The following is a 27,028-nucleotide window of genomic DNA, read 5'->3' on the forward strand; positions in this document are numbered from 1 at the left end:
ATGGGATATGGACGGAATCCGGACTCTGACCAGTGGAATGTGAAAAACGATTCTCCAGGCTTGGTGGATAACGAGGACTTTGACCCTGATAACCTACAATTAGATACAACTTTTATTGGTTCTGACGTGTGAAGATCATAGGGAAAATCTCAAAAAGAAGACCTATGATTGAAAAGTAGTTGATAGAACTAATCTCTGAGGTTAATCAGTCTCCCGAGTGGTCTAAGGCACTGCATCGCAGTGCTAGCTGTGCCACTAGAGATCCTGGTTCGAATCCAGGCTCTGTCGTAGCCGGCCGTGACCGGGAGACCCATGGGGCGGTGCACAATTGGCCCAGCGTCGTCCAGGGTAGGGGAGGGAATGGCCGGCAGGGATGTAGCTCAGTTGATAGAGCATGGCGTTTGCAACGCCAGGGTTGTGGGTTTGATTCCCACGGGGGGCCAGTATAAAAAAAAAGATATGTATTCACTAACTGTAAGTCGCTCTGGATAAGAGCGTCTGCTAAATGACTAAAATGTAAAAAATGTAAATGCTCAGTTGGTAGAGCATGGCGTTTGCAACGCCAGGGTTGTGGGTTCGATTCCCACGGGGGGCCAGTATGAAAAAAATAAAAAATAAAATAATAATAATAATGTATGCACTCACTAACTGTAAGTCGCTCTGGATAAGAGCGTCTGCTAAATGACTAAAATGTAATCATGCTTGTAAATACATTTATCCTGAGGGTGTAAAAATTTAGTCAAAGGGTGGATTGATAGATTAATTTGTATGTTTATAGAAATTCTCGTGACAATATTGTATACATGTTCGATGTATTTATGCAGGGCTCATCTGAAAAAGAGACCCTAGAGTGTCGGTATGACTTCCCTGTCAAAATAAAAGGTAAAAAAAAGTAGTTGTGTTGTTCAGTTGTTGTGGTCAGTAGTTGTGTGGTTGTGGTCAGTATGTGTGGTTGTGGTCAGTAGTTGTGTGGTTGTGGTCAGTAGTTGTGTGGTTGTGGTCAGTAGTTGTGTGGTTGTGGTCAGTAGTTGCGGTCAGCTGTGTTGTGGTCAGTAGTTATGGTCAGTAGTTATGTTGTGGTCAGTAGTTATGTTGTGGTCAGTATTTGTGATTAGTAGTTGTGTGGTTGTGGTCAGTAGTAGTGGTCAGTAGTTTTCTTTAAAAAAACTGAGCTAGCTTTTGCAGTGAAAAACATCAGGTATTGAATTTACAAGCCTTATTTTAACAACATTTGCATAAAACGAGTTACTTGTTCATCTAAAACTGGTTGCTAGGCAATTAAGTTTAGTTTTGAAACACCACGTTAACTAATTAGAGTTTTTGTAGTTACAAAAAGTTGAGTATTGTAAAAGGTATAATAGCTAATAGAATGATTTTTACGAGGTTTGTGATTTGTGGGAATAATAAATAATAATACATATTTAATAATAATACATCATCAATAATAATAGAAGTATGAGGAATAACAGTAGTGTGTTGCTTCGTGATCACACTAACAATAACGAGGCTATATACAAGGTGTACCCGTACAATGTGCAGGGGTACAAGGTAGTTGAGGTAATATGTACATGTAGGTAGGGGTAAAAGTGACTAGGTAATCAGAGATAGATAATAAACAGAGTAGCGGCGTGCGTTGGAGTGTCAGTATGTGCGAGTGTGTGGGTGGAGTCCAGTGAGTGTGTGGGTGGAGTCCAGTGAGTGTGTGGGTGGAGTCCAGTGAGTGTGTGGGTGGAGTCCAGTGAGTGTGTGGGTGGTGTCCAGTGAGTGTGTGGGTGGAGTCCAGTGAGTGTGTGGGTGGAGTCCAGTGAGTGTGTGGGTGGAGTCCAGTGAGTGTGTGGGTGGAGTCCAGTGAGTGTGTGGGTGGAGTCCAGTGAGTGTGTGGGTGGAGTCCAGTGAGTGTGTGGGTGGAGTCCAGTGAGTGTGTGGGCGGAGTCCAGTGAGTGTGTGGGTGGAGTCCAGTGAGTGTGTGGGTGGAGTCCAGTGAGTGTACATAGAGTCGGCGTAAGAGTCAGTGCAAAAAAGGGTCAATGTAAATAGTCTGGGTGGCCATTTGATGAACTGTTCTGCAGTCTGATGTCTTGGGGGTAGAAGCTGTTAAGAAGCCTTTTGGGGGCGCTAGAGAGCGTGCTATGGAGTAGACGTGCATTGCTAGAGCTCCGCTCAATTTTGAAACAAATTAATATTTATCTTAACCTCTCACAACCTATAACTTCAAACAAATATGACAAAGGGAAAAGGCAACAAAAAAGGGGGCGCTAAACAAGATAATTGGAATGAGATAGACAACAAACCAATTTCAACGTCGCCGACCCACGAGGAGCTAGCTGAAGAGGCTAGCTTCCAAGAGTTCCCCACAGATCCTACTCAAAGTGACATACTGGCTGCCATAAACGCACTAAGCAAGAAGGTGGACACAAGGTTGGCTGATATCTCAAAGAGTATTGGGACTTTGGCCGAAACTGTGAAGGCAACTAAGGGAAGGGTGCACGAGGTTGAGCAGACGACAATCGATCACGAGGCCAGGCTACAGGACATAGAGAAACAGTGCGCAACGTTCAAAAATGACAACAAAACCCTGAAGGCCCGACTGGAAATGCTCGAGTCGCATTCAAGACGCCAGAACATCCGAATATGTGGGATCCAGGAGGACACGGAGAAAGGGAAACCCACTGAATTTGTCTCGGAGCTGATACCGGCATTGCTGGGGAGTGAACACTTCAAAACGGCCATCCTGATCGACCGCGCACACAGAGCACAGGCAACGAAGCCGGCCAAGGGCGGGCCACCAAGGCCATTCATTGTAAGGCTGCACTATCCCCACACCAGGGATCTCATCCTCAAGCTGGCTAGTCAAAAGTTCCCCCTTAACTACAACGGAGCCAGGGTGTCTTTCTACCCAGATCTTACCTTGGAGGTGAGGAACCAACGGAAAGAGTATGATGAGGTACGCAACAAATGCAGGGCGGCCAACATCCGATATGGATTCCTCTTCCCAGCCCGGTTTAAGGTGACAGTCGAGGGATCAACACGTACGTTTGACAACGCAAAAGAGGCAGATCTGTTCTTGACAAGCAAGCTCCCCGGCTGAGGATACAGAACGGCTGTGCCAGCAGGCTAAATGGCCAAATACAGGCCAGGAATGTGTGTGAATTGAATTTCCGGCCTATGTCTTTTCAATCAGAAATTGGGACTTATAGGATAGGTGAGATGTTGTGGCTAATATAGCATTGTTTGGCATGTCATGTTTTAGCGCCACTCACCCCCTAACATGAGAGTTAAGTTAAGTGTTATTTAATATTAGTTTATATGCGGAGCATCTATAGACGACGAGTTAGTTCAAGCTTTATGTCTAGACACCCTAACGTTTGTGTGTTAGCCAAGGAGTGCTTCGTTTGGGGAAGTCACTCAGTAAAGGGACGGGAGGGGGGTTGGGGTCTGTGTTTTATGTTCACGTTTATTAGTACAGGTGGCATGACAAGCTCCGCACGGCGGGACGTTTTTCTTCTGGGTTTTGTATGACAGCAGCAATTTGCTTTAAAATAAGAAATGCCACATAGTGACCGAGCACAGAGTAGACCAGGTGGAATAAAGATAGTCAGCTGGAACTGTAATGGATTAGGGCATGTCGTGAAACGAGCTAAGGTTTTTTCTCATCTTAAATCACTGGGTGCTGACATAGTGCTTCTTCAAGAAACTCATATTAAACGCCCGCGCAGGCCAAGCTACGAGTCGGCTGGATCGGTCAGATATACCAGTCTAACTTTGATGCAAAAGCGAGAGGGGTAGCAATCCTGATAAGGAAAAACATTCCTTTTGTTTACTCAACCTCGATTTCAGATCCTAATGGTCGGTATATTATTGTGGCTGGTACACTGAATTCAAAACCAATAACCTTGGTCAATTTATATGGACCCAACTTCGATGATCCATTATTTTTTCAAAGGGTATTTAAGGCCATACCAAATATCTCGGATACAAGTGTTATTGTTGGAGGTGACTTTAACTGTACGTTAGACCCTCTTTTAGATAAACAGCTATCAAGGTCACTTCAACAATCAAATGCCAGTGTCTGTCTAAATACATTGATGACAAACCTTAACATTGTCGATATTTGGAGACTGACGCACCCAACAGACAGGGATTATTCTTTCTTCTCATCAGTTCATAAATCATATTCCAGAATTGACTATTTTTTTGTTGGACTCCAAACTAATCTCAGCAGCTGAGTCGGTTACCTATCACCCCATTCTAATTACGGACCACTCTCCTCTGTCCATGGTGCTGAAACTCGACAATATGTCGACAGGTCGGCGACCGTGGCGCTTAGACGCATACCTGTTGAAAGATGAGGCTTTTTGTCAGTATTTGGAGGAGCAGATTGCCTTTTTCCTCAGTACTAACGACACGGGGGATGTTGACGACTCCACCCTTTGGGAATCTCTAAAGGCTGTGATTAGAGGTTACATTATTTCTTATACATCAGAGACGAAGAAACGTGCCAATACTAGGCTGAGAGAAATTGAAAGAGAGTTAGGGGAACAGGAGAACGTTTTTAGGACAAATTCCTCGTATACAGTCCTTGAGAAGATCACAAAGTTAAAGTATGAATACAATACCATCCTTTCGAAACGGGTGGGCTCTTTACTTGCTAGAACGCAACAAAGTTATTTTGAACTGGGGGACAAACCACATAAATTATTAGCAAGACAGCTAAGGCATGTACAAGCATCTAGAGCTATTCACAAAATAAAAGACAAGAAGGGTAAAATAGTAACAGATCCGCAGGACATTAATAAATGCTTTGCACAGTTTTACTCAGAGCTATACCAATCAAAATGCGATGCTACTGATCCACAAACTATGGAACGCTTTCTCGCTGATTGTGAACTTCCTAAACTAGACAGGGGGCAGCTGCCGCACTCGATGCAGGGATAACCTTAGATGAAATTAACACAGCGATAGCACAATTTCCAAACAGCAAGGCCCCTGGGCCCGATGGATATGTAATAGAATTCTATAAGAAGTACTGCGCTAGTCTATCTCCACTTATGCTGCGAATGTTTCAACAATCCAAAGAAAATACCAAACTCCCGCAAACACTGTATGAGGCTACAATAGCCCTGATCTTGAAAAAAGATAGAGATTCCATGGAGATGTCGTCGTATCGCCCCGTGTCGTTACTCCCCATAGAAAACAAGGTGTTGACAAAGATATTGGCAAACCGATTGAAAAAAATATATTTCCGACATCATACACCCTGACCAGACAGGTTTTATCCCGGGCCGACATATATACTACAATTTGAGACGCCTTTTCAACGTAATGTATCATGATCATAAAGTTGAGGCAGTGGTAATAGCTCTTGATGCAGAGAAGGCGTTTGATCAGATTGAGTGGAAGTATATGATGTCGGTTCTGGAGCATTTCGGATTTGGAAAGGAATTTATTAATTGGATAAGAATTATTTATGCACACCCAATGGCGTCCGTGGTGACCAATCAGGAAATGTCGCAGTCATTCCGCCTGTTCAAGGGGTGCCGACAGGGGTGCCCTATTTCGCCTGCTCTCTTCGCTATAGCCATGGAACCCCTTGCTACGCGCATTCGGGCATGTGCCGATATAGCTTCTGTTAAAATAAAAGACACACAGCACAAAATTTCCCTATATGCAGACGATGTTCTTTTGTTTTTGTCCAAGCCTAAAACGTCTATTCCACCATTACTTAACTTGATAAACACATTCGGCTCCTTCTCTGGCTACAAGATAAACTGGCAAAAAAGTGAGATGATGCCAATATCACGGCCTGTGGATATGCAATTTCTGCAATCTACCCCGCTTAGAACAGTGAGGGACAAGTTCACAAGCCTTGGCATTGTAGTGACAAGAGACCTTGACCAGCTATTGAAAGTGAATTGGGACATGAAAATATATCAGCTTAAACAAAATATAGATTTCTGGAAAACTCTGCCTATTTCCTTGGTTGGTCGTATAAACGCTATTAAAATGGTTGTCCTACCCAGGTTTCTTTACCTCTTCCAATGTCTACCCAATTTCATACCACAAAGCTATTTTAAGAAACTGGATTCAATAGTAACTCCATTTTTATGGGATAACAAGGCAGCCAGAATTGCAAAGAAGCATTTATGCAAGTACAAGATAGAGGGGGGCTTTGGCCTTCCTCACTTCAAACTGTATTATTGGGCTGCTAATCTGAACATTGTGTCTTTCTGGAGGGAAAGTTTACCTGAGATGAGACGGAAGGATATGCCTTCATGGCTTTTGATTGAGCAGGCCTCCTGTCAACGTTCCTCACTCCCTGCACTTGTTAATAGCCCATCATATGTGAAAAAAGCCACTTATGACTCCAATCCAGTCATTTGTCATACTCTTAGGATCTGGAAACAGATTAGGGATTTTCTTAACATACCCACTGTGTACATAGACAGCCCGATTAGCCGGAATCATGCTTTCCACCCTGCAATGGATGATGTGGTGTTTTCACAGTGGAGGGAGAAGGGGCTCACAACAATTGGTAATCTATACATAGATGGTCAGTTAGCTTCATTTCAACAACTACAGGCAAAGTTCAACATGCCAACAACACATTTTTTCAGATACCTCCAAATCAGGAATTTCTTAAGGACACACATCCCACAGTATGGCATGAAGCCAAATAGTCCTACATTAGATAGCTTGATCCTTGTCAAACCCCATTCAAAAGGGTCGGTCTCCAGACTGTATGATGTGCTACAGGCCCACATAGAGGTATCCACAGACACCATTAAAAGGGCTTGGGAACAAGAACTTGGTTCAGAAATCTCAAATGAGGACTGGATAGAAGCTCTCAGGAATATAAACCACAGTTCAGTGAATGCCAGACACAACCTTGTACAGTTTAAGGTGATACACAGGTTACACTACTCAAAAGTAAAACTGCATAAAATATTCCCGGACACCTCACCACTGTGTGAGAGGTGCAAGCAGGAGGAGGGGACGTTGTCCCACTTATTCTGGACATGCCCTAAATTACAGGCTTACTGGGCTCTCATTTTTGATTACTTATCTAAGGCCTTTGATAGAGTTCTAGCCCCAGACCCATTGATCGCTCTGTTTGGTACAGTTGATGGGAATAACCAGGAGGGGAAAGCTGTCTCTCTTTGTACTCTATTAGCCAAAAGGCTCATATTGCAATTTTGGAAATTGGAGACTGTACCTACCTTTGAAATGTGGTTACGGGATTTAGGGAATGTAATCCATATGGAAAAGATTCGATACAACACCTCCAATAGAAGTCCATTGTTTTACAAAATATGGCAGCCGATACTGGATAAATGGTCTAGTCCCGCTTCATAACTGGGCTGACGATCTGCTGCTACTCTGTGCTGTACTCCACTCAATATTTATTTTTGGCTGAACTACACTGCTTGTAATGACTATATGCTGTCTTCTTATACACGTACCACCTAATAGGATTTTGTTTTATTTTGTGTATGTGTGAGTTAACTTTTGTTTTGTCCTCTAAACTGGCCATCCCATCCAACAGTACAATGAATATCATTGTTTGTATTGCTGTCTCTTTTACTTTATTTTTATTGGAAAATAATAAACATATTATAAAAAATAAAAAAAAGAAGCCTTTTGGACCTAGACTTGGCGCTCCGGTACAGCTTGCCGTGCGGTAGCAGAGAGCAGTCTGATGTCTTGGGGTTAGAAGCTGTTAAGGAGCCTTTTGGACCTAGACTTGGCGCTCCGGTACCGCTTGCCGTGCGGTAGCAGAGTGAACAGTCTATGGCTTGTGAGGCTGTGGTCTTTGACAATTTTACGGGCCTTCCTCTGACAGCGCCTGGTACAGAGGCGTGGGCGGCTGTGAGGAGAAGGGTTTATTCTCCAGGTCTTTCACCGTTTTCCAGAACCTTTTGGGGTCAGACCCACAGAAAGAGAACTGTATTTGACAAAAGCTTTATTAAAAAGTATGGTTTTCAGATGCCATCTGCTGCCCTTGAGCAAGGCACTTAAAACCCCTTAAACTGCTTTAGTGGCAGTTAGCCCGCTTCAGTGACTAAGTTTTATTGAAAATATCTGTTCAAACCCCACCTGTCGTCGTATCTCCTCCTTGATGCTGTCCTGCGTCTCAGGCAGGGCCGGCATGGTGGCAGCATTGGACCAGCGGAGGGGGCGGGACACGGGCCTCAGAAACACCTCCCCAAACAGCTCCCGGACGTGGGTGAAGAACATGTACAGGACCCTGTTACCAATCTGGAGGAGAGAGGACATGGGGACAAAAAGACAGGAGGACGGACAGATAGATGGACAGACAGGGGAACAGACAGAGGACAAGGCGAGGAGATAGGTCACTTGCATTTAATTGCACTGACACAGTGTTAGCCCTCTGAGCTATAGTCTAGTAGTTTGTAGGGGTGATAATGAAGTCTGCTCCACTTACACTGAACCAGGACTAGCAACCAAAGTTGTCCCCCTGTGGGGATGCATTAGCTCTACAGAACTGGGCCAGGATTTCACTGAGGACCACTCTCCCTCTCTCCCTCACACCACTTTCCCCTCCCTCCCTCCCTCCCTCTCTCCTGCTGTCTGACCTACACAGATCTTTGTGATTGCTGTATGTAATGAAAAGCGCTCTACAAATACAATTTATTATTTTTACTTGTACAGTGGGGTTGAGTATGATGGATATATTCTGGATAGTCATCTTGGTGTCTGCCTCCCTCTCCCTCCTATATTCTGGATAGTCATCTTGGTGTCTGCCTCCCTCTCCCTCCTATATTCTGGATAGTCATCTTGGTGTCTGCCTCCCTCTCCCTCCTATATTCTGGATAGTCATCTTGGTCTGTCTCCCTCTCCCTCCTCCCCCTTTACCTGTACAGTGGGGTTGAGTACGATGGATATATTCTGGATATTCATCTTGGTGTCTGTCTCCCTCTCCCCCCTCCCCCCTCCCCCCTCCCTCCTCCCCCCTCCCCCTCCCCCCTCCCCCTCCCCCTTCACCTGTACAGTGGGGTTGAGTATGATGGATATATTCTGGATAGTCATCTTGGTGTCTGCCTCCCTCTCCCTCCTATATTCTGGATAGTCATCTTGGTGTCTGCCTCCCTCTCCCTCCTATATTCTGGATAGTCATCTTGGTCTGTCTCCCTCTCCCTCCTCCCCCCTTTACCTGTACAGTGGGGTTGAGTACGATGGATATATTCTGGATAGTCATCTTGGTGTCTGTCTCCCTCTCCCCCTCCCTCCTCCCCCTTTACCTGTACAGTGGGGTTGAGTACGATGGATATATTCTGGATATTCATCTTGGTGTCTGTCTCCCTCTCCCCCTCCCTCCTCCCCCTTTACCTGTACAGTGGGGTTGAGTACGATGGATATGTTCTGGATATTCATCTTGGTGTCAGTCTCCCTCTCCCCCCTCCCCCTCCCCCCTCCCCCTTCACCTGTACAGTGGGGTTGAGTACGATGGATATATTTTGGATATTCATCTTGGTGTCCGTCTCTCTTGTGATAACATGGTCCATGTGAGTGACCAACCAGGACAGGAGCAGACGGCTGCCAGGGGGCACCTCCGCTAAGAGACGCTGGAACTCGGTCACCTGACAAATAAAACATTATTTTAGAACTCCTTTTACAAAACACACACAGGGGCCATACTTTTTCTTAGACCATGGTTTCAACCATTGGTCTAGAAAGGGCTAGGTGCTAGCTTTTGTCATAGGCCAACCTGGCCAAATTAGCCACGATGCTGAGGACGGCCAGCTGAGTAGATAATTCGGTAACAAATTCCGTCTCAGCCAATTAAAATCGTCCACGTAGTTGGACGTGATCCAATACCATTTCACTAAAGCGTCCTTACCAGAAGTCCACCAGCAGGTTCTGATACTCAAATGACCTACATCACGTGCAAACCGGACAATTAGCTCAACGCCTAGTTTGTGACACTTTTCACCACTTGCAACCTAAGTTCAAATCCCCAGTGAGATCATCCTTTTTCCTTTGACATGTGAACTCACATTCATTGTGGTACTGTGTTGAGAAGGAAAGTGCAGTCATCCCCTTAAAAATGAAGATTAAGAATGAATTTAATGAGGAGCTAGACCTCCGACTTCCTATAATGTTTCAGCCTTCTCCACAACCACACTGCCAGGACCTAATAATGTATCAGCCTTCTCCACAACCACACTGCCAGGACCTAATAATGTATCAGCCTGACTCCACAACCACACTGCTAGGACCTAATAATGTATCAGCCTTCTCCACAACCACACTGCCAGGACCTAATAATGTATCAGCCTGACTCCACAACCACACTGCTAGGACCTAATAATGTATCAGCCTGACTCCACAACCACACTGCTAGGACCTAATAATGTATCAGCCTGACTCCACAACCACACTGCCAGGACCTAATAATGTATCAGCCTGACTCCACAACCACACTGCTAGGACCTAATAATGTATCAGCCTGACTCCACAACCACACTGCTAGGACCTAATAATGTATCAGCCTGACTCCACAACCACACTGCCAGGACCTAATAATGTATCAGCCTGACTCCACAACCACACTGCTAGGACCTAATAATGTATCAGCCTGACTCACAACCACACTGCCAGGACCTAATAATGTATCAGCCTGACTCCACAACCACACTGCTAGGACCTAATAATGTATCAGCCTGACTCCACAACCACACTGCTAGGACCTAATAATGTATCGATAATTGTGCCTCGACACAATCCTGTCTCGGAGCTCTACGGACAATTCCTTCGACCTCATGGCTTGGTTTTTACTCTGACATGCACTGTCAACTGTGGGACCTTATATAGACAGGTGTGTACCTTTCCAAATCATGTCCAATCAATTGAATTTACCACAGGTGGACTCCAATCAAGTTGTAGAAACATCTCAAGGATGATCAATGGAAACAGGATGCATCTGAGCTCAATTTCGAATCTCATAGCAAAGGGTCCGAATACTTATGTAAATAAGGTATAATTTTTTATTTTAATCTTTTTGTTTTGCAAACATTTCTAAAAACCTGCTTTTGCTTTGTCATTATGGGGTATTGTGTGTAGATTGATGACAAACTTTAAACATTCAAAAAATGTCCTCATCGTGAGATAATAAGATGAGGAGTATGTAGTGGGAGTGGCAGGCACCTCCCCTGCAAGTTCAACAAATATCATATTCTTAGTTGCCATAGCTCAAAAGAACAGCCCTCACTAAACCAACTCCATTAATGCAACTAAACCAACTAATTCGTTAAAACCAATCCCCAATGGAACCGTCAACATGTGCAAAATGAAGTGCAACCTCTGCGCCGTACTATCTAAAGCTGGCCGTCGGATCATCTCCTCACCTTCTCAGCCTCGGCTGATCGACTGCAGGCGTCCTCAAAGCGTTGCGCCAGGTCTCGCCCCAGCATGTTCTCAGGCAGCTCTCGGAGGTACTGTTTCAACAGGCTGGCTACGGTGTGAGGGTCGTACTCCTCCAAGCAGGGACATTCCTCACGGTCATACGACGCCTTCAGCTCATCCACTTTAGACTTCATACCTGGGAGGGAAGGAGAGAGAGAGAGAGAGGAGGGAGGGTTAATACACACTATACACTGGCACTCCTCACTGACATACGGTAGATTCCCTCACACACACCAAGCCATACCTGACATACGGTAGATTCCCTCACACACACCAAGCCATACCTGACATACGGTAGATTCCCTCACACACACCAAGCCATACCTGACATACGGTAGATTCCCTCACACACCAAGCCATACCTGACATACGGTAGATTCCCTCACACACACCAAGCCATACCTGACATACGGTAGATTCCCTCACACACCAAGCCATACGGTAGATTCCCTCACACACCAAGCCATACCTGAGACGTGGTAGATTCCCTCACACACCAAGCCATACCTGACATACGGTAGATTCCCTCACACACACCAAGCCATACCTGACATACGGTAGATTCCCTCACACACCAAGCCATACCTGACATACGGTAGATTCCCTCACACACCAAGCCATACGGTAGATTCCCTCACACACCAAGCCATACCTGACATACGGTAGATTCCCTCACACACCAAGCCATACCTGACATACGGTAGATTCCCTCACACACCAAGCCATACCTGACATACGGTAGATTCCCTCACACACCAAGCCATACCTGACATACGGTAGATTCCCTCACACACCAAGCCATACCTGACATACGGTAGATTCCCTCACACACCAAGCCATACCTGACATACGGTAGATTCCCTCACACACACAAAGCCATACCTGACATACGGTAGATTCCCTCACACACACCAAGCCATACCTGACATACGGTAGATTCCCTCATACACCAAGCCATACGGTAGATTCCCTCACACACCAAGCCATACATGAGACGCGGTAGATTCCCTCACACACCAAGCCATACCTGACATACGGTAGATTCCCTCACACACCAAGCCATACCTGACATACGGTAGATTCCCTCACACACCAAGCCATACCTGAGACACGGTAGATTCCCTCACACACCAAGCCATACCTGAGACGCGGTAGATTCCCTCACACACCAAGCCATACCTGAGACGCGGTAGATTCCTTCACACTTCATTCCGTAGCTCTCGATGTAGTCGATACACTCTCTGAAGACGGCAGGGAGCTGGATCCCGTCGTACAGGGCTGTTCTCTTCACTGCCTCAGCCAGGGGGGCCCCGAAAATGGGTCTGACGAAGAACAATAATACTTAAAATGACCCATTTTATGTCAAAGAACGGATATTAGTACTTTTTTTTTGCTTTTATCCCTGAGACACACACTCAGGTTGGAAGCAAGGAGTCCAGCCACACCCACACACTCAGGTTCGGACCTTCAACCCCCAATCTCTACCTGAATGTAGGTATCTCCACGGAGACGGGCTCTGGCTCTGCTATAGGCTGCTGCTTCTTCTTCTTCTTCTTCTCCTTCCACTGTTTCACCACGTCAGCTGCTGTCAGGTCTTTAGACTTCTTGTCCTTCTTGTCCTCCTTGGGACCCTTCTCCTTCACCTGGAAGACGGGAAAACACACAAAGCGTGGTCCTCTTCGCAGCTCAGTTGGGAAGCATGGTGCTTGCGACGCCAGGCTAGTGGGTTTGATTCCCGGGACCAACCGTACGTAAAAATGTATGCACGCATGACTAAGTCACTTTGGATAAAAGTGTCTGCTAAGAAATGGCATATACAGTGGGGGAGAACAAGTATTTGATACACTGCCGATTTTGCAGGTTTTCCTACTTACAAAGCATGTAGAGGTCTGTAATTTTTATCATAGGTACACTTCAACTGTGAGAGTCGGAAACTAAAACAAAAATCCAGAAAATCACATTGTATGATTTTTAAGTAATTAATTTGCATTTTATTGCATGACATAAGTATTTGATCACCTACCAACCAGTAAGGATTCCGGCTCTCACAGACCTGTTTGTTTTTCTTTAAGAAGCCCTCCTGTTCTCCACTCATTACCTGTATTAACTAAACCTGTTTGAACTCGTTACCTGTATAAAAGACACCTGTCCACACACTCAATCAAACAGACTCCAACCTCTCCACAATGGCCAAGACCAGAGAGCTGTGTAAGGACATCAGGGATAAAATTGTAGACCTGCACAAGGCTGGGATGGGCTACAGGACAATAGGCAAGCAGCTTGGTGAGAAGGCAACAACTGTTGGCGCAATTATTAGAAAATGGAAGAAGTTCAAGATGACGGTCAATCACCCTCGGTCTGGGGCTCCATGCAAGATCTCACCTCGTGGGGCATCAATGATCATGAGGAAGGTGAGGGATCATCCCAGAACTACACGGCAGGACCTGGTCAATGACCTGAAGAGAGCTGGGACCACAGTCTCAAAGAAAACCATTAGTAACACACTATGCCATCATGGATTAAAATCCTGCAGCGCACGCAAGGTCCCGCTGCTCAAGCCAGCGCATGTCCAGGCCCGTCTGAAGTTTGCCAATGACCATCTGGATGATCCAGAGGAGGAATGGGAGAAGGACATGTGGTCTGATGAGACAAAAATAGAGCTTTTTGGTCTAAACTCCACTCGCCGTGTTTGGAGGAAGAAGAAGGATGAGTACAACCCCAAGAACACCATCCCAACCGTGAAGCATGGAGGTGGAAACAAGATTCTTTGGGGATGCTTTTCTGCAAAGGGGACAGGACGACTGCACCGTATTGAGGGGAGGATGGATGGGGCCATGTATCGCGAGATCTTGGCCAACAACCTCCTTCCCTCAGTAAGAGCATTGAAGATGGGTCGTGGCTGGGTCTTCCAGCATGACAACGACCCGAAACACACAGCCAGGGCAACTAAGGAGTGGCTCCGTAAGAAGCATCTCAAGGTCCTGGATTGGCCTAGCCAGTCTCCAGACCTGAACCCAATAGAAAATCTTGGAGGGAGCTGAAAGTCCATATTGCCCAACGACAGCCCCGAAACCTGAAGGATCTGAAGAAGGTCTGTATGGAGGAGTGGGCCAAAATCCCTGCTGCAGTGTGTGCAAACCTGGTCAAGAACTAAAGGAAACGTATGATCTCTGTAATTGCAAACAAAGGTTTCTGTACCAAATATTAAGTTCTGCTTTTCTGATGTATGAAATACTTATGTCATGCAAGAAAATGAAAATTAATTACTTAAAAATCATACAATGTGATTTTCTGGATTTCTGTTTTAGATTCCATCTCTCACAGTTGAAGTGTACCTATGATAAAAATTACAGACCTCTACATGCTTTGTAAGTAGGAAAACCTGCAAAATCGGCAGTGTATCAAATACTTGTTCTCCCCACTGTATAAAGTGGTAAATCAAAAATTGTTACGATCCAAAAAATGGTTTAGTGCTGGATCCTCATAAGTAATCCACAGCAAATAATAACATTTAAATAATTCTAAAGAATAAGCTTCACTGGTTATCGTAACTAACAGTTAATAGCAGTGCATTAAGCAGAGTGGTACACAGAGTTCTCAAACAAAAATGTGTCCAGCAAAGGAAAATAAATTAAACACGGAGTGCTGTCCATGTCCTTTGTTCTTTACCTTGAAGTCCTTCTCTTTCTTCTTGGAGAAGCTGGGTTTCTTAAACACGTGAATGCCCTTTGAACGCTTCATCTTGGAGGGGCTCTCTGCCTCGTCCGCCGAGCTGTCCTCCTGGAAGGCTGCGTATCCTTCCGCTACAGGACGAATGGATGGAGAGGTTAGAGGAGGTTAGAAAGCAAACCCCTTTTACACCTCTCTCTGATTCTCACTAATACCACAGATGTAGTAAACAAGCACAGAGAGAGAGGAGAGAGAGAGAGGAAATATAGCAGAGAAGAGAGAGACAGCGAGAGAGAGAGAGGAAATATAGCAGAGGAGAGGGAGAGAAGAGAGAGAGAGAGACAAAGAGAGAGAGAGAGAGAGCGCGATCGAGAGAGGACTAGGAAAAGAGGTCAGCCTCCAATGTAGCACAATTTCCACAGCACCTGGCAGCGGCTCGATTTCCTGAACCAAACTCAGAGTTGTGATACTTCCACACATCCAATCGCAAACTGGTGTCCAAGATCAGATCATTGGTGACCTACTCAACACCTAACTTGTTGCCTCTTGCCAGATAGGGACGCTGTGTATCGGACTGCTATCTATGATACACCTTCACTGGGTACAGGGTGTACCCTCAAACGGTCCATGTCCTCCCCTCTCTCGCTAGTCACTACGCCCTGGGAGGGAAAGCTACATTTAGCCTCTCTCTAGTCACTACGCCCTGGGAGGGAAAGCTACATTTAGCCTCTCTCTAGTCACTACGCCCTGGGAGGGAAAGCTACATTTAGCCATGTCCTCCTCTCTCTCTAGTCACTACGCCCTGGGAGGGAAAGCTACATTTAGCCATGGTCTCTCTCTCCCGAGAAATATGACAACTTTCAAGGACAGCGGAGATGAGAGAAGGTGAATGTTGAACTGTTGGCGGGTCTGAAGAAACAGCAGTCTGTGTTTACTCACAGCCGAGACATCAGTGACGCTGCAGTGAAAGCTAGCTAACTCATTGCTAATGAAATCGCAGTGGCTTCAAAACCATTTAGTGAGGGTGAATTTGTAAAAACATGCATGATGAAGGCAGCAGAGATTGTGTGCCCTGAAAAGCGGCAGGCTTTTGCAAATATCAGCCTGACAAGAAACACAGTTGCAGACAGGATTTCCGATCTTTCAGTGGATTTGGACAGCCAGTTGAAGCAAAAAGTAAAGTCATTTATTGCGTTTTCGTTGCAATTGATGAAAGCACGGACATTACAGATGTTGCACAACTGGCCATTTTTTCATCCGCGGGAGTTGATGACACATTGACCGTCACCGAGGAGTTCGTGGAGTTGGTGCCGATGACAGATACAACGACAGCAGCTGATATTTTTACCGCACTCGTCGGGCGCGCTGGACAGGGTCGGAGTGGACTGGTCCCGCGCTGTCAGCCTGGCTACAGATGGTGCGCCCTCAATTATCGGGAAAAAAGCAGGCGTTGTGACAAAGTTCAGAGAGAAAGTGCAATCTGCAAATGGAGGATGTGATTTTTTGACTTTTGACTGTATTTTGCACCAGGAGGCTTTGTGTTGCAAGTCATTAAAGATGGATAACGTCATGAAGGTGGTCATCCAAACTGTTAATTTCATCCGATCCAGAAGCCTGAATCACCGTCAGTTTGACAGCCTTCTCAGAGAGAAAGACCACATCTATGGCCTGCCATACCACACTGAGGTAAGATGGTTAAGCCGAGGTGCTGTGCTGAGGCGTTTCTTTGATTTACGAGAAGAAATTGAACAGTTCATGGAAGAAAAGGGCAAACCAGTGTTAGAATTTCATTCCGCAGAATGGATGCCGGACCTTGCATTTATGGTGGATGTTACAGAGCACCTGAATAACTTGAACAAACAGCTGCAAGGGCGCAACAAAGTTGTCACGCAGTATTATGACAGCATACGTTCTTTCAAGTTGAAGCTGTCATTGTGGGAGACGCAACTTGCCGGTGGTGATGCAGCTCACTTCCCCTGTCTGAAAAATGTGTGCGCGACCCAACATGTGGCAGACATGAAGCGGTTCAAAGATAAAATAACGGGACTGTTACGGGAGTTTGAGCAACGCTTTCAGATTTATGTTTATATGTTGATGTGCTATTGTTTTTAATTGATTTTATTTTATTTGTATATTTAACCTATTCTTGACTCTGTGGTTCTTGCACTTGTTTGGGGAACAGGATTTCATTATTTTTATCTACATTTCTGCCTGAGAAATGACACCCTGATATAGTTCTGTGATCTGTGATATACTTCTGTGAATCACTGAGGCATTGTGTGTTTGTGTGTTCTTTGTCCTCAGAACTTTCAAATAACTTGAGGTGTTTTATGATTAATAGTGATGTTGTGCTTTTGGACACTGTCCTCAGGCTCCAGCTTTATGTTTATATGTTTTTATGTTGATGTGCTATTGTTTTTAATTGATTTTATTTTATTTGTATATTTAACCTATTCTTGACTCTGTGGTTCTTGCACTTGTTTGGGGAACAGGATTTCATTATTTTTATCTACATTTCTGCCTGAGAAATGACACCCTGATATAGTTATGTGATCTGTGAAACAGTTCTGTTAATCACTGAGGCATTGTGTGTTTGTGTGTTCTTTTTCTTTAGAATTTTCAAATAAACTTGACGTGTTTTATGATTAATAGTGATGTTGTGCTTGTACTATTTTGGACACACTGTCCTCAGGCTCCAGCTTTATGTTGTATGTTGATCGTATTAAAACAAAGAAAACAATCTGAAGTTGTTGTTTTTAAGTTATATATATATACCATGATTTTTCCGGTCCGGCCCACTTGGGAATAGATTTTCCTCCATGTGGCCCCTGAGCTAAAATGAGTTTGACACCCCTGCACTACGCCCTGGGAGGGAAAGCTACATTTAGCCATGGTCCATGTCCTCCCCTCTCTCTCTCTCCCTCTCTAGTCACTACGCCCTGGGAGGGAAAGCTACATTTAGCCATGGTCCATGTCCTCCCCCCTCTCTCTCTCTCTCTTTCTCGCTAGTCACAACGCCCTGGGAGGGAAAGCTACATTTAGCCTCTCTCTCTCTCTAGTCACTACGCCCTGGGAGGGAAAGCTACATTTAGCCATGGTCCATGTCCTCCCCCCTCTCTCTCTCTCTCTTTCTCGCTAGTCACAACGCCCTGGGAGGGAAAGCTACATTTAGCCTCTCTCTCTCTCTAGTCACTACGCCCTGGGAGGGAAAGCTACATTTAGCCATGGTCCATGTCCTCCCTCTCTCTCTCTCTCTAGTCACTACGCCCTGGGAGGGAAAGCTACATTTAGCCATGGTCCATGTCCTCCCCTCTCTCTCTCTCTCCCTAGTCACTACGCCCTGGGAGGGAAAGCTACATTTAGCCATGGTCCAATATGAGTTTTTAAGCATTAAAGGATGATGGTGCGTTGATCAGTTATACAGTTTAATAAGAACGACTTGTATAAATCACAGCTAAATAAATAAACTGTAATAAGGTATCTTACTCCTCTTCTCCTTCTTCTTGAACTTGTTCTTCTTCTTCCCGTGTTCTTTATCTTCATCTGACACGGCGTCGATGACCTCATGGTGTCCGTCGTGGGGGGGCGAGGGCTCGCCCGTCCTGTACAGCCCGGGGAACTTGGTGGGGCTGATCTCCTCCGAGCTGGGGGTACGAGCCACCCCTCCTGGGTGCTCCGCCCGACGTACCTCCGCCGGGCTGCTACTGGGGGGCAGGAAGCATTCCGTCATGGCTGGGCTAGGTCTCACTGGCCTGGGCACTGCTCCTGACACAGAGTCCTGGGTGTCTCTTCAGTCCTCGGCTCAGGGACACATCACCGGGCCATTACACCTACATGGGGGTATGCACACACAGAGTTCATACTTAGTCAAACATTTCATTCACATATCTGGTAGTTACAGCTGCTGCATCAATTTGTAACCAGCAGATGGGGCAGTGTTATAGTAGGTGTTTCTCAACTACTACTGCATCCACACAAACCCATATCAACCGTGGGGGGTAGTACACAAACACTTAGTTAAACAGTACTGTTCTGTCTCCGTCTTAGTGCTTTAATTAGACGGACTGAATTAAATGATTAATTAAATAAGACTCAGACAGACCGCATGACTGTATGTCCAATTTACTGCATGCATATCCACTTTACTGCATGGCACACAATGTACATATATTCCGTAGTCCCAGAATACAACCCATTAAGATAGTAATGTCATACGTTAAGGATGCCCACAGCGATCAAACCCTAACTCAGTACATAACTACAGCACAACAACAGCTGGATATATCCAAGCCACCAGAGGGGGCTCTAATATCGTTTGGACCTCGTCAACTCAACAACACATCCACGCAAAACCCCCCCATACCCGCAGACACATTAAAAACAGTCACACAGACACCACTAAATGTATCTAAAATCACCTAACCAGGCTGTTCTCTCCTACAGTTCAATAACACTACCTACCATTTAAAGGTCACTTTTTATGAAACCAAACTATAAAAGGAAATTAAATGGATCTAGCGGTGGAAATGGTGGCTACTCCCTTTGACTGACACACCTCCACACATTTCTAAGGGGTTCCCAATGTCTAAATTGTTAGATACCTAGTCCAATGTATTGTTTCAAAACAACTCCCATTAACCCATATAGCCTTCAAACACTAGTTGTGCAGCAAGATACAGGCCCTAGCAAACTAATATGTAGATAAAAAATCGAATGTGGTTCCTTTCCCAACTATCACTGGGGTCAGCCCGTCATCCTCATCATGGCTGTCCCATGGAGATAACCCGTGTTGTTGATAAAGCATTATGACTCCCGTTCAATACAACCACCACAAGTAGCTGACCTAAGGCACAGCCAGGAGCAAGTAAACGTAATACAACAGACTTAAACGGATGTGCAAACTTGCTAAACTACTCATTAAAAATACCAAAGTTGTAGCTAGCCACTCGGCTTTGAATGGAGGCCCAGATGCTAACTGCTGCTGTTACTGTACAGCTGATTTGTTAGCTAGCCAGATAGCTACCTAGCTTACTTTAGCTATCAGCCACCCGCGGGTAATATTGCTCACAGATTCATGAGAATAAATCGACATGAGGTAGCTAAAAGTACTCGAATGTATATAACCCCATTTTTATTAAAATTCGACTTTGAGATGGGATCAGACATATTACTTTGCCAACTAACCTGTTCTGGTCAATTCCTTAGCGGGGCTTCCTGCTAGCTGTTTGAGTACCAAATAAACAGACCTGAGTCTGCGCAGTGAGGCCATAGGTGCTTTATTGGAGTTGTAGTTTAGAGTGCAATCATTGGAAACTACAACTACAAGTCCAGTTTTACCAACTTTATCAACAACAAAAAATAAAAAAGTGTATTCAACTATCTAAATATGAATTTATATTTGATCAGATACATGATGAAAGCCAACTAGGTGAAAAATCTGTCGATGTGCCCTTGAGCAAGGCACTTAACCCTAATTGCTCCTGTAAGTCGCTCTGGATAAGAGCGTCTGCTAAATGACTAAAAAATGTTGTTGTTTTTATGTAAAAATGGCTGACAGATTTTACACAAAGGTTGTCTTCATTGTGTCTTCATTGTGTCTTCCGTTGTGTCTTCCGTTGTGTCTTCCGTTGTCTATTTGACGCTACTTCCACAGATCTAACAGCCTCTACCAGCTGTAACATGGTCGCGTGACTCAATATCAATAAAGATGAACAAAGCGTCATTGTGTGGTTGGCAGATTCACAGACTAGTGTTTGTTCCTCGCCAATTGGGCACAGCATCAGTGGCAGGCAGGCAGGACAACCAACCATCTGCAAACTTCACTTGCACTAAAAATAGGAGATGGAAAGGCTCCACCCTTTCCAGGAGGAGAAAGAGAGAGAGAGAGAGAGAGAGAGAGAGAGAGAGAGAGAGAGAGAGAGAGAGAGAGAGAGAGAGAGAGAGAGAGAGAGAGAGAGAGAGAGAGACAGAGAGAGAGAGAGAGACAGAGAGAGAGAGAGAGAGAGAGAGAGACAGGGAGAGAGAGACAGAGAGAGAGAGAGAGAGAGACAGAGAGAGAGAGAGAGACAGAGAGAGAGAGAGAGACAGAGAGAGACAGAGAGAGAGAGAGAGAGAGAGAGAGACAGAGAGAGAGAGAGAGAGACAGAGAGAGAGAGAGAGACAGAGAGAGAGAGAGACAGACAGACAGCCAGCCAGACAGACAGACAGACAGCCACAGACAGACAGCCAGACAGACAGACCTCTGTGGTCCTCTGTGGTCCTCTGTGGTCCTCTGTGGTCCTCTGTAGCTCAGCTGGTAGAGCACGGCGCTTGTAACGCCAAGGTAGTGGGTTCGATCCCCGGGACCACCCATACACAAAAATGTATGCACGCATGACTGTAAGTCGCTTTGGATAAAAGCGTCTGCTAAATGGCATATTATTTATTATTACAGACAGACAGACAGACAGACAGACAGAGAGAGAGAGAGAGAGAGAGAGAGAGAGAGAGAGAGAGAGAGAGAGAGAGAGAGAGAGAGAGAGAGAGAGAGAGAGAGAGAGAGAGAGAGAGAGAGAGAGAGAGAGAGAGAGAGAGAGAGAGAGAGAGAGAGAGAGAGAGAGAGAGAGAGAGAGAGAGAGAGAGAGAGAGAGAGGGTGGGTGTGTGTGTGTGTGTGTGTTTTAGTTGTACTATCCTTGTAGGGACCAGAAGTCCTCATAAGGATAGTAAAACAAAGAATATTCGGACAAGTGGGGACATTTCGCTGGTCCCCACAAGGAAAGGGGCTATTTTAGGCTTAGGGGTTAGGTTTAGGGTTAGAGGTTAAGGTTTAGGGTTAGGTTGAGGGCTTTGGGAAAATATGATTTTAAAGGTTAATCAATTGTTTGGTCCCTACAACAATAGTAAAACAAACGTGTGTGTTTGTAGTTAAGTGCAGCAGTAAAAACATTGGCATCAGTCAGTTTAAAAAAAAACTCCCCCTTTCCCCCTCTTCCCGAGAAGGATGCAGGACACTCTGGTTCACTTGCTGAACACCTGTGTAGCAGAATGCTGTAATAACAGCTGTGTTTCTCTAGGAACTGATGTGCTTCCCGTCACAGTAAAACTCAGATTAGATTAGATTAGAGTGGGAGACTGGATTCCTGTCACAGTAAAACTCAGATTAGATTAGATTAGAGTGGGAGACTGGATTCCTGTCACAGTAAAACTCAGATTAGAGTGGGAGACTGGATTCCTGTCACAGTAAAACTATGATTAGATTAGAGTGGGAGACTGGATTCCTGTCACAGTAAAACTATGATTAGATTAGAGTGGGAAACTGGATTCCTGTCACAGTAAAACTAAACTAAGATTAGAGTGGGAGATTGAATTCCTGTCACAGTAAAACTAAGATTAGATTAGAGTGGGAGACTGGATTCCTGTCACAGTAAAACTAAGATTAGATTAGAGTGGGAGACTGGATTCCTGTCACAGTAAAACTCAGATTAGAGTGGGAGACTGGATTCCTGTCACAATAAAACTAAGATTAGATTAGAGTGGGAGACTGGATTCCTGTCACAGTAAAACTAAACTAAGATTAGAGTGGGAGACTGGATTCCTGTCACAGTAAAACTATGATTAGATTAGAGTGGGAGACTGGATTCCTGTCACAGTAAAACTAAGATTAGATTAGAGTGGGAGACTGGATTCATGTCACAGTAAAACTATGATTAGATTAGAGTGGGAGACTGGATTCCTGTCACAGTAAAACTAAGATTAGATTAGAGTGGGAGACTGGATTCCTGTCACAGTAAAACTAAGATTAGATTAGAGTGGGAGACTGGATTCCTGTCACAGTAAAACTAAGATTAGATTAGAGTGGGAGACTGGATTCCTGTCACAGTAAAACTCAGATTAGAGTGGGAGACTGGATTCCTGTCACAGTAAAACTAAGATTAGATTAGAGTGGGAGACTGGATTCCTGTCACAGTAAAACTATGATTAGATTAGAGTGGTAGACTGGATTCCTGTCACAGTAAAACTAAACTAAGATTAGAGTGGGAGACTGGATTCCTGTCACAGTAAAACTAAGATTAGATTAGAGTGGGAGACTGGATTCCTGTCACAGTAAAACTATGATGAGAATAGAGTGGGAGACTGGATTCCTGTCACAGTAAAACTAAACTAAGATTAGAGTGGGAGACTGGATTCCTGTCACAGTAAAACTATGATTAGATTAGAGTGGGAGACTGGATTCCTGTCACAGTAAAACTTAATTAAGATTAGAGTGGGAGACTGGATTCCTGTCACAGTAAAACTAAGATTAGATTGAGTGGGAGACTGGATTCCTGTCACAGTAAAACTATGATTAGATTAGAGTGGGAGACTGGATTCCTGTCACAGTAAAACTAAACTAAGATTAGAGTGGGAGACTGGATTCCTGTCACAGTAAAACTTAATTAAGATTAGAGTGGGAGACTGGATTCCTGTCACAGTAAAACTAAACTAAGATTAGAGTGGGAGACTGAATTCCTGTCACAGTAAAACTATGATTAGATTAAAGTGGGAGACTGGATTCCTGTCACAGTAAAACTAAACTAAGATTAGAGTGGGAGACTGGATTCCTGTCACAGTAAAACTATGATTAGATTAGAGTGGGAGACTGGATTCCTGTCACAGTAAAACTAAGATTAGATTAGAGTGGGAGACTGGATTCATGTCACAGTAAAACTATGATTAGATTAGAGTGGGAGACTGGATTCCTGTCACAGTAAAACTAAGATTAGATTAGAGTGGGAGACTGGATTCCTGTCACAGTAAAACTAAGATCAGATTAGAGTGGGAGACTGGATTCATGTCACAGTAAAACTATGATTAGATTAGAGTGGGAGACTGGATTCCTGTCACAGTAAAACTTAATTAAGATTAGAGTGGGAGACTGGATTCCTGTCACAGTAAAACTAAGATTAGATTGAGTGGGAGACTGGATTCCTGTCACAGTAAAACTATGATTAGATTAGAGTGGGAGACTGGATTCCTGTCACAGTAAAACTAAACTAAGATTAGAGTGGGAGACTGGATTCCTGTCACAGTAAAACTTAATTAAGATTAGAGTGGGAGACTGGATTCCTGTCACAGTAAAACTAAGATTAGATTAGAGTGGGAGACTGGATTCCTGTCACAGTAAAACTAAACTAAGATTAGAGTGGGAGACTGGATTCCTGTCACAGTAAAACTATGATTAGATTAGAGTGGGAGACTGGATTCCTGTCACAGTAAAACTTAATTAAGATTAGAGTGGGAGACTGGATTCCTGTCACAGTAAAACTAAGATTAGATTGAGTGGGAGACTGGATTCCTGTCACAGTAAAACTATGATTAGATTAGAGTGGGAGACTGGATTCCTGTCACAGTAAAACTAAACTAAGATTAGAGTGGGAGACTGGATTCCTGTCACAGTAAAACTATGATTAGATTAGAGTGGGAAACTGGATTCCTGTCACAGTAAAACTTAATTAAGATTAGAGTGGGAGACTGGATTCCTGTCACAGTAAAACTAAACTAAGATTAGAGTGGGAGACTGGATTCCTGTCACAGTAAAACTAAGATCAGATTAGAGTGGGGGACTGGATTCCTGTCACAGTAAAACTATGATTAGATTAGAGTGGGAGACTGGATTCCTGTCACAGTAAAACTATGATTAGATTAGAGTGGGAAACTGGATTCCTGTCACAGTAAAACTATGATTAGATTAGAGTGGTAGACTGGATTCCTGTCACAGTAAAACTAAGATTAGATTAGAGTGGGAGACTGGATTCATGTCACAGTAAAACTATGATTAGATTAGAGTGGGAAACTGGATTCCTGTCACAGTAAAACTAAACTAAGATTAGAGTGGGAGACTGGATTCCTGTCACAGTAAAACTAAACTAAGATTAGAGTGGGAGACTGGATTCCTGTCACAGTAAAACTAAACTAAGATTAGAGTGGGAGACTGGATTCCTGTCACAGTAAAACTATGATTAGATTAGAGTGGGAGACTGGATTCCTGTCACAGTAAAACTTAATTAAGATTAGAGTGGGAGACTGGATTCCTGTCACAGTAAAACTAAGATTAGATTGAGTGGGAGACTGGATTCCTGTCACAGTAAAACTATGATTAGATTAGAGTGGGAGACTGGATTCCTGTCACAGTAAAACTATGATTAGATTAGAGTGGTAGACTGGATTCCTGTCACAGTAAAACTAAACTAAGATTAGAGTGGGAGACTGGATTCCTGTCACAGTAAAACTATGATTAGATTAGAGTGGGAGACTGGATTCCTGTCACAGTAAAACTATGATTAGATTAAAGTGGTAGACTGGATTCCTGTCACAGTAAAACTAAACTAAGATTAGAGTGGGAGACTGGATTCATGTCACAGTAAAACTATGATTAGATTAGAGTGGGAAACTGGATTCCTGTCACAGTAAAACTAAACTAAGATTAGAGTGGGAGACTGGATTCCTGTCACAGTAAAACTAAACTAAGATTAGAGTGGGAGACTGGATTCCTGTCACAGTAAAACTAAGATTAGATTGAGTGGGAGACTGGATTCCTGTCACAGTAAAACTATGATTAGATTAGAGTGGGAGACTGGATTCCTGTCACAGTAAAACTAAACTAAGATTAGAGTGGGAGACTGGATTCCTGTCACAGTAAAACTAAACTAAGATTAGAGTGGGAGACTGAATTCCTGTCACAGTAAAACTATGATTAGATTAAAGTGGGAGACTGGATTCCTGTCACAGTAAAACTAAACTAAGATTAGAGTGGGAGACTGGATTCCTGTCACAGTAAAACTAAGATTAGATTAGAGTGGGAGACTGGATTCCTGTCACAGTAAAACTAAGATTAGATTAGAGTGGGAGACTGGATTCATGTCACAGTAAAACTATGATTAGATTAGAGTGGGAGACTGGATTCCTGTCACAGTAAAACTAAGATTAGATTAGAGTGGGAGACTGGATTCCTGTCACAGTAAAACTAAGATCAGATTAGAGTGGGAGACTGGATTCATGTCACAGTAAAACTATGATTAGATTAGAGTGGGAGACTGGATTCCTGTCACAGTAAAACTTAATTAAGATTAGAGTGGGAGACTGGATTCCTGTCACAGTAAAACTAAGATTAGATTGAGTGGGAGACTGGATTCCTGTCACAGTAAAACTATGATTAGATTAGAGTGGGAGACTGGATTCCTGTCACAGTAAAACTAAACTAAGATTAGAGTGGGAGACTGGATTCCTGTCACAGTAAAACTTAATTAAGATTAGAGTGGGAGACTGGATTCCTGTCACAGTAAAACTTTTTTTTTTGAGAACTCTGTTTATTAAGTTTTACACACACACAGACAAGACAAAGCAATATAAATAATATACTCAACTAGACAAAAGTACAAATAATACATATATAAAATAAAAAAAATAAAAAATAATAAAAAATAATAATAATAATAATAATAACTTTAAAGATACCATACTTTAGACAAGTTAAACACACCAGGCAGAAGGCTACAAAAGGTTAAAGGGCAATCTATAGTATAGGGACAGAGCAAACACCTCACCATTGTTCCTGTAAACAGTTAAGGGATGGGGTGGAGAAATGCAACCACTCACAGACAGTCAAGGCCACAGACCAATCATCCACTGGACCAAAATAAAAAGTTACAATGCTTTAAAATAAAAAATGAATATTGATAATTTTATGTAGGCGTGAACAGAATTAAAAAATAAAAATAACTGGGAAAAACAAGCTCACACCTTAGTCTCTGCCCGGGCGAGATGAACAAGGCATCCGCAGGTCACAATCAATAAGCACATCAACCTTAATGCCCCCCACCCCCACCCCAGAAAAAAACACAGAGAAATGCTCATCCAACCCCTAAGTCACAGGGGGGTCAAATACAGACTTATTTTGGTTTTAATAGGAATGCTATC

General features: G+C 44.0%; 1 protein-coding gene across 1 annotated transcript in view; it reads right to left on the bottom strand.

The window, feature by feature from the left end:
- Positions 1-20,344, bottom strand: part of ralbp1 (ralA binding protein 1) — a 45,718-nt gene extending 25,374 nt beyond the window's left edge. Inside the window, exons 1-8 of the mRNA XM_041842970.1 lie at positions 20,278-20,344; positions 18,580-18,923; positions 15,094-15,227; positions 12,910-13,067; positions 12,604-12,746; positions 11,367-11,560; positions 9,444-9,599; positions 8,095-8,256 (exon numbers count right to left, since the gene is read on the bottom strand). Of these exons, the coding sequence (XP_041698904.1) occupies positions 8,095-8,256; positions 9,444-9,599; positions 11,367-11,560; positions 12,604-12,746; positions 12,910-13,067; positions 15,094-15,227; positions 18,580-18,823 (1,191 nt within the window). The 5' untranslated portion in view covers positions 18,824-18,923; positions 20,278-20,344. The remainder of the gene's footprint in view (positions 1-8,094; positions 8,257-9,443; positions 9,600-11,366; positions 11,561-12,603; positions 12,747-12,909; positions 13,068-15,093; positions 15,228-18,579; positions 18,924-20,277) is intronic.
- Positions 20,345-27,028: the final 6,684 nt, after the last annotated feature.

Source organism: Coregonus clupeaformis, chromosome 21 (genome assembly GCF_020615455.1).
Source record: "Coregonus clupeaformis isolate EN_2021a chromosome 21, ASM2061545v1, whole genome shotgun sequence".
NCBI lineage: Eukaryota > Metazoa > Chordata > Actinopteri > Salmoniformes > Salmonidae > Coregonus > Coregonus clupeaformis.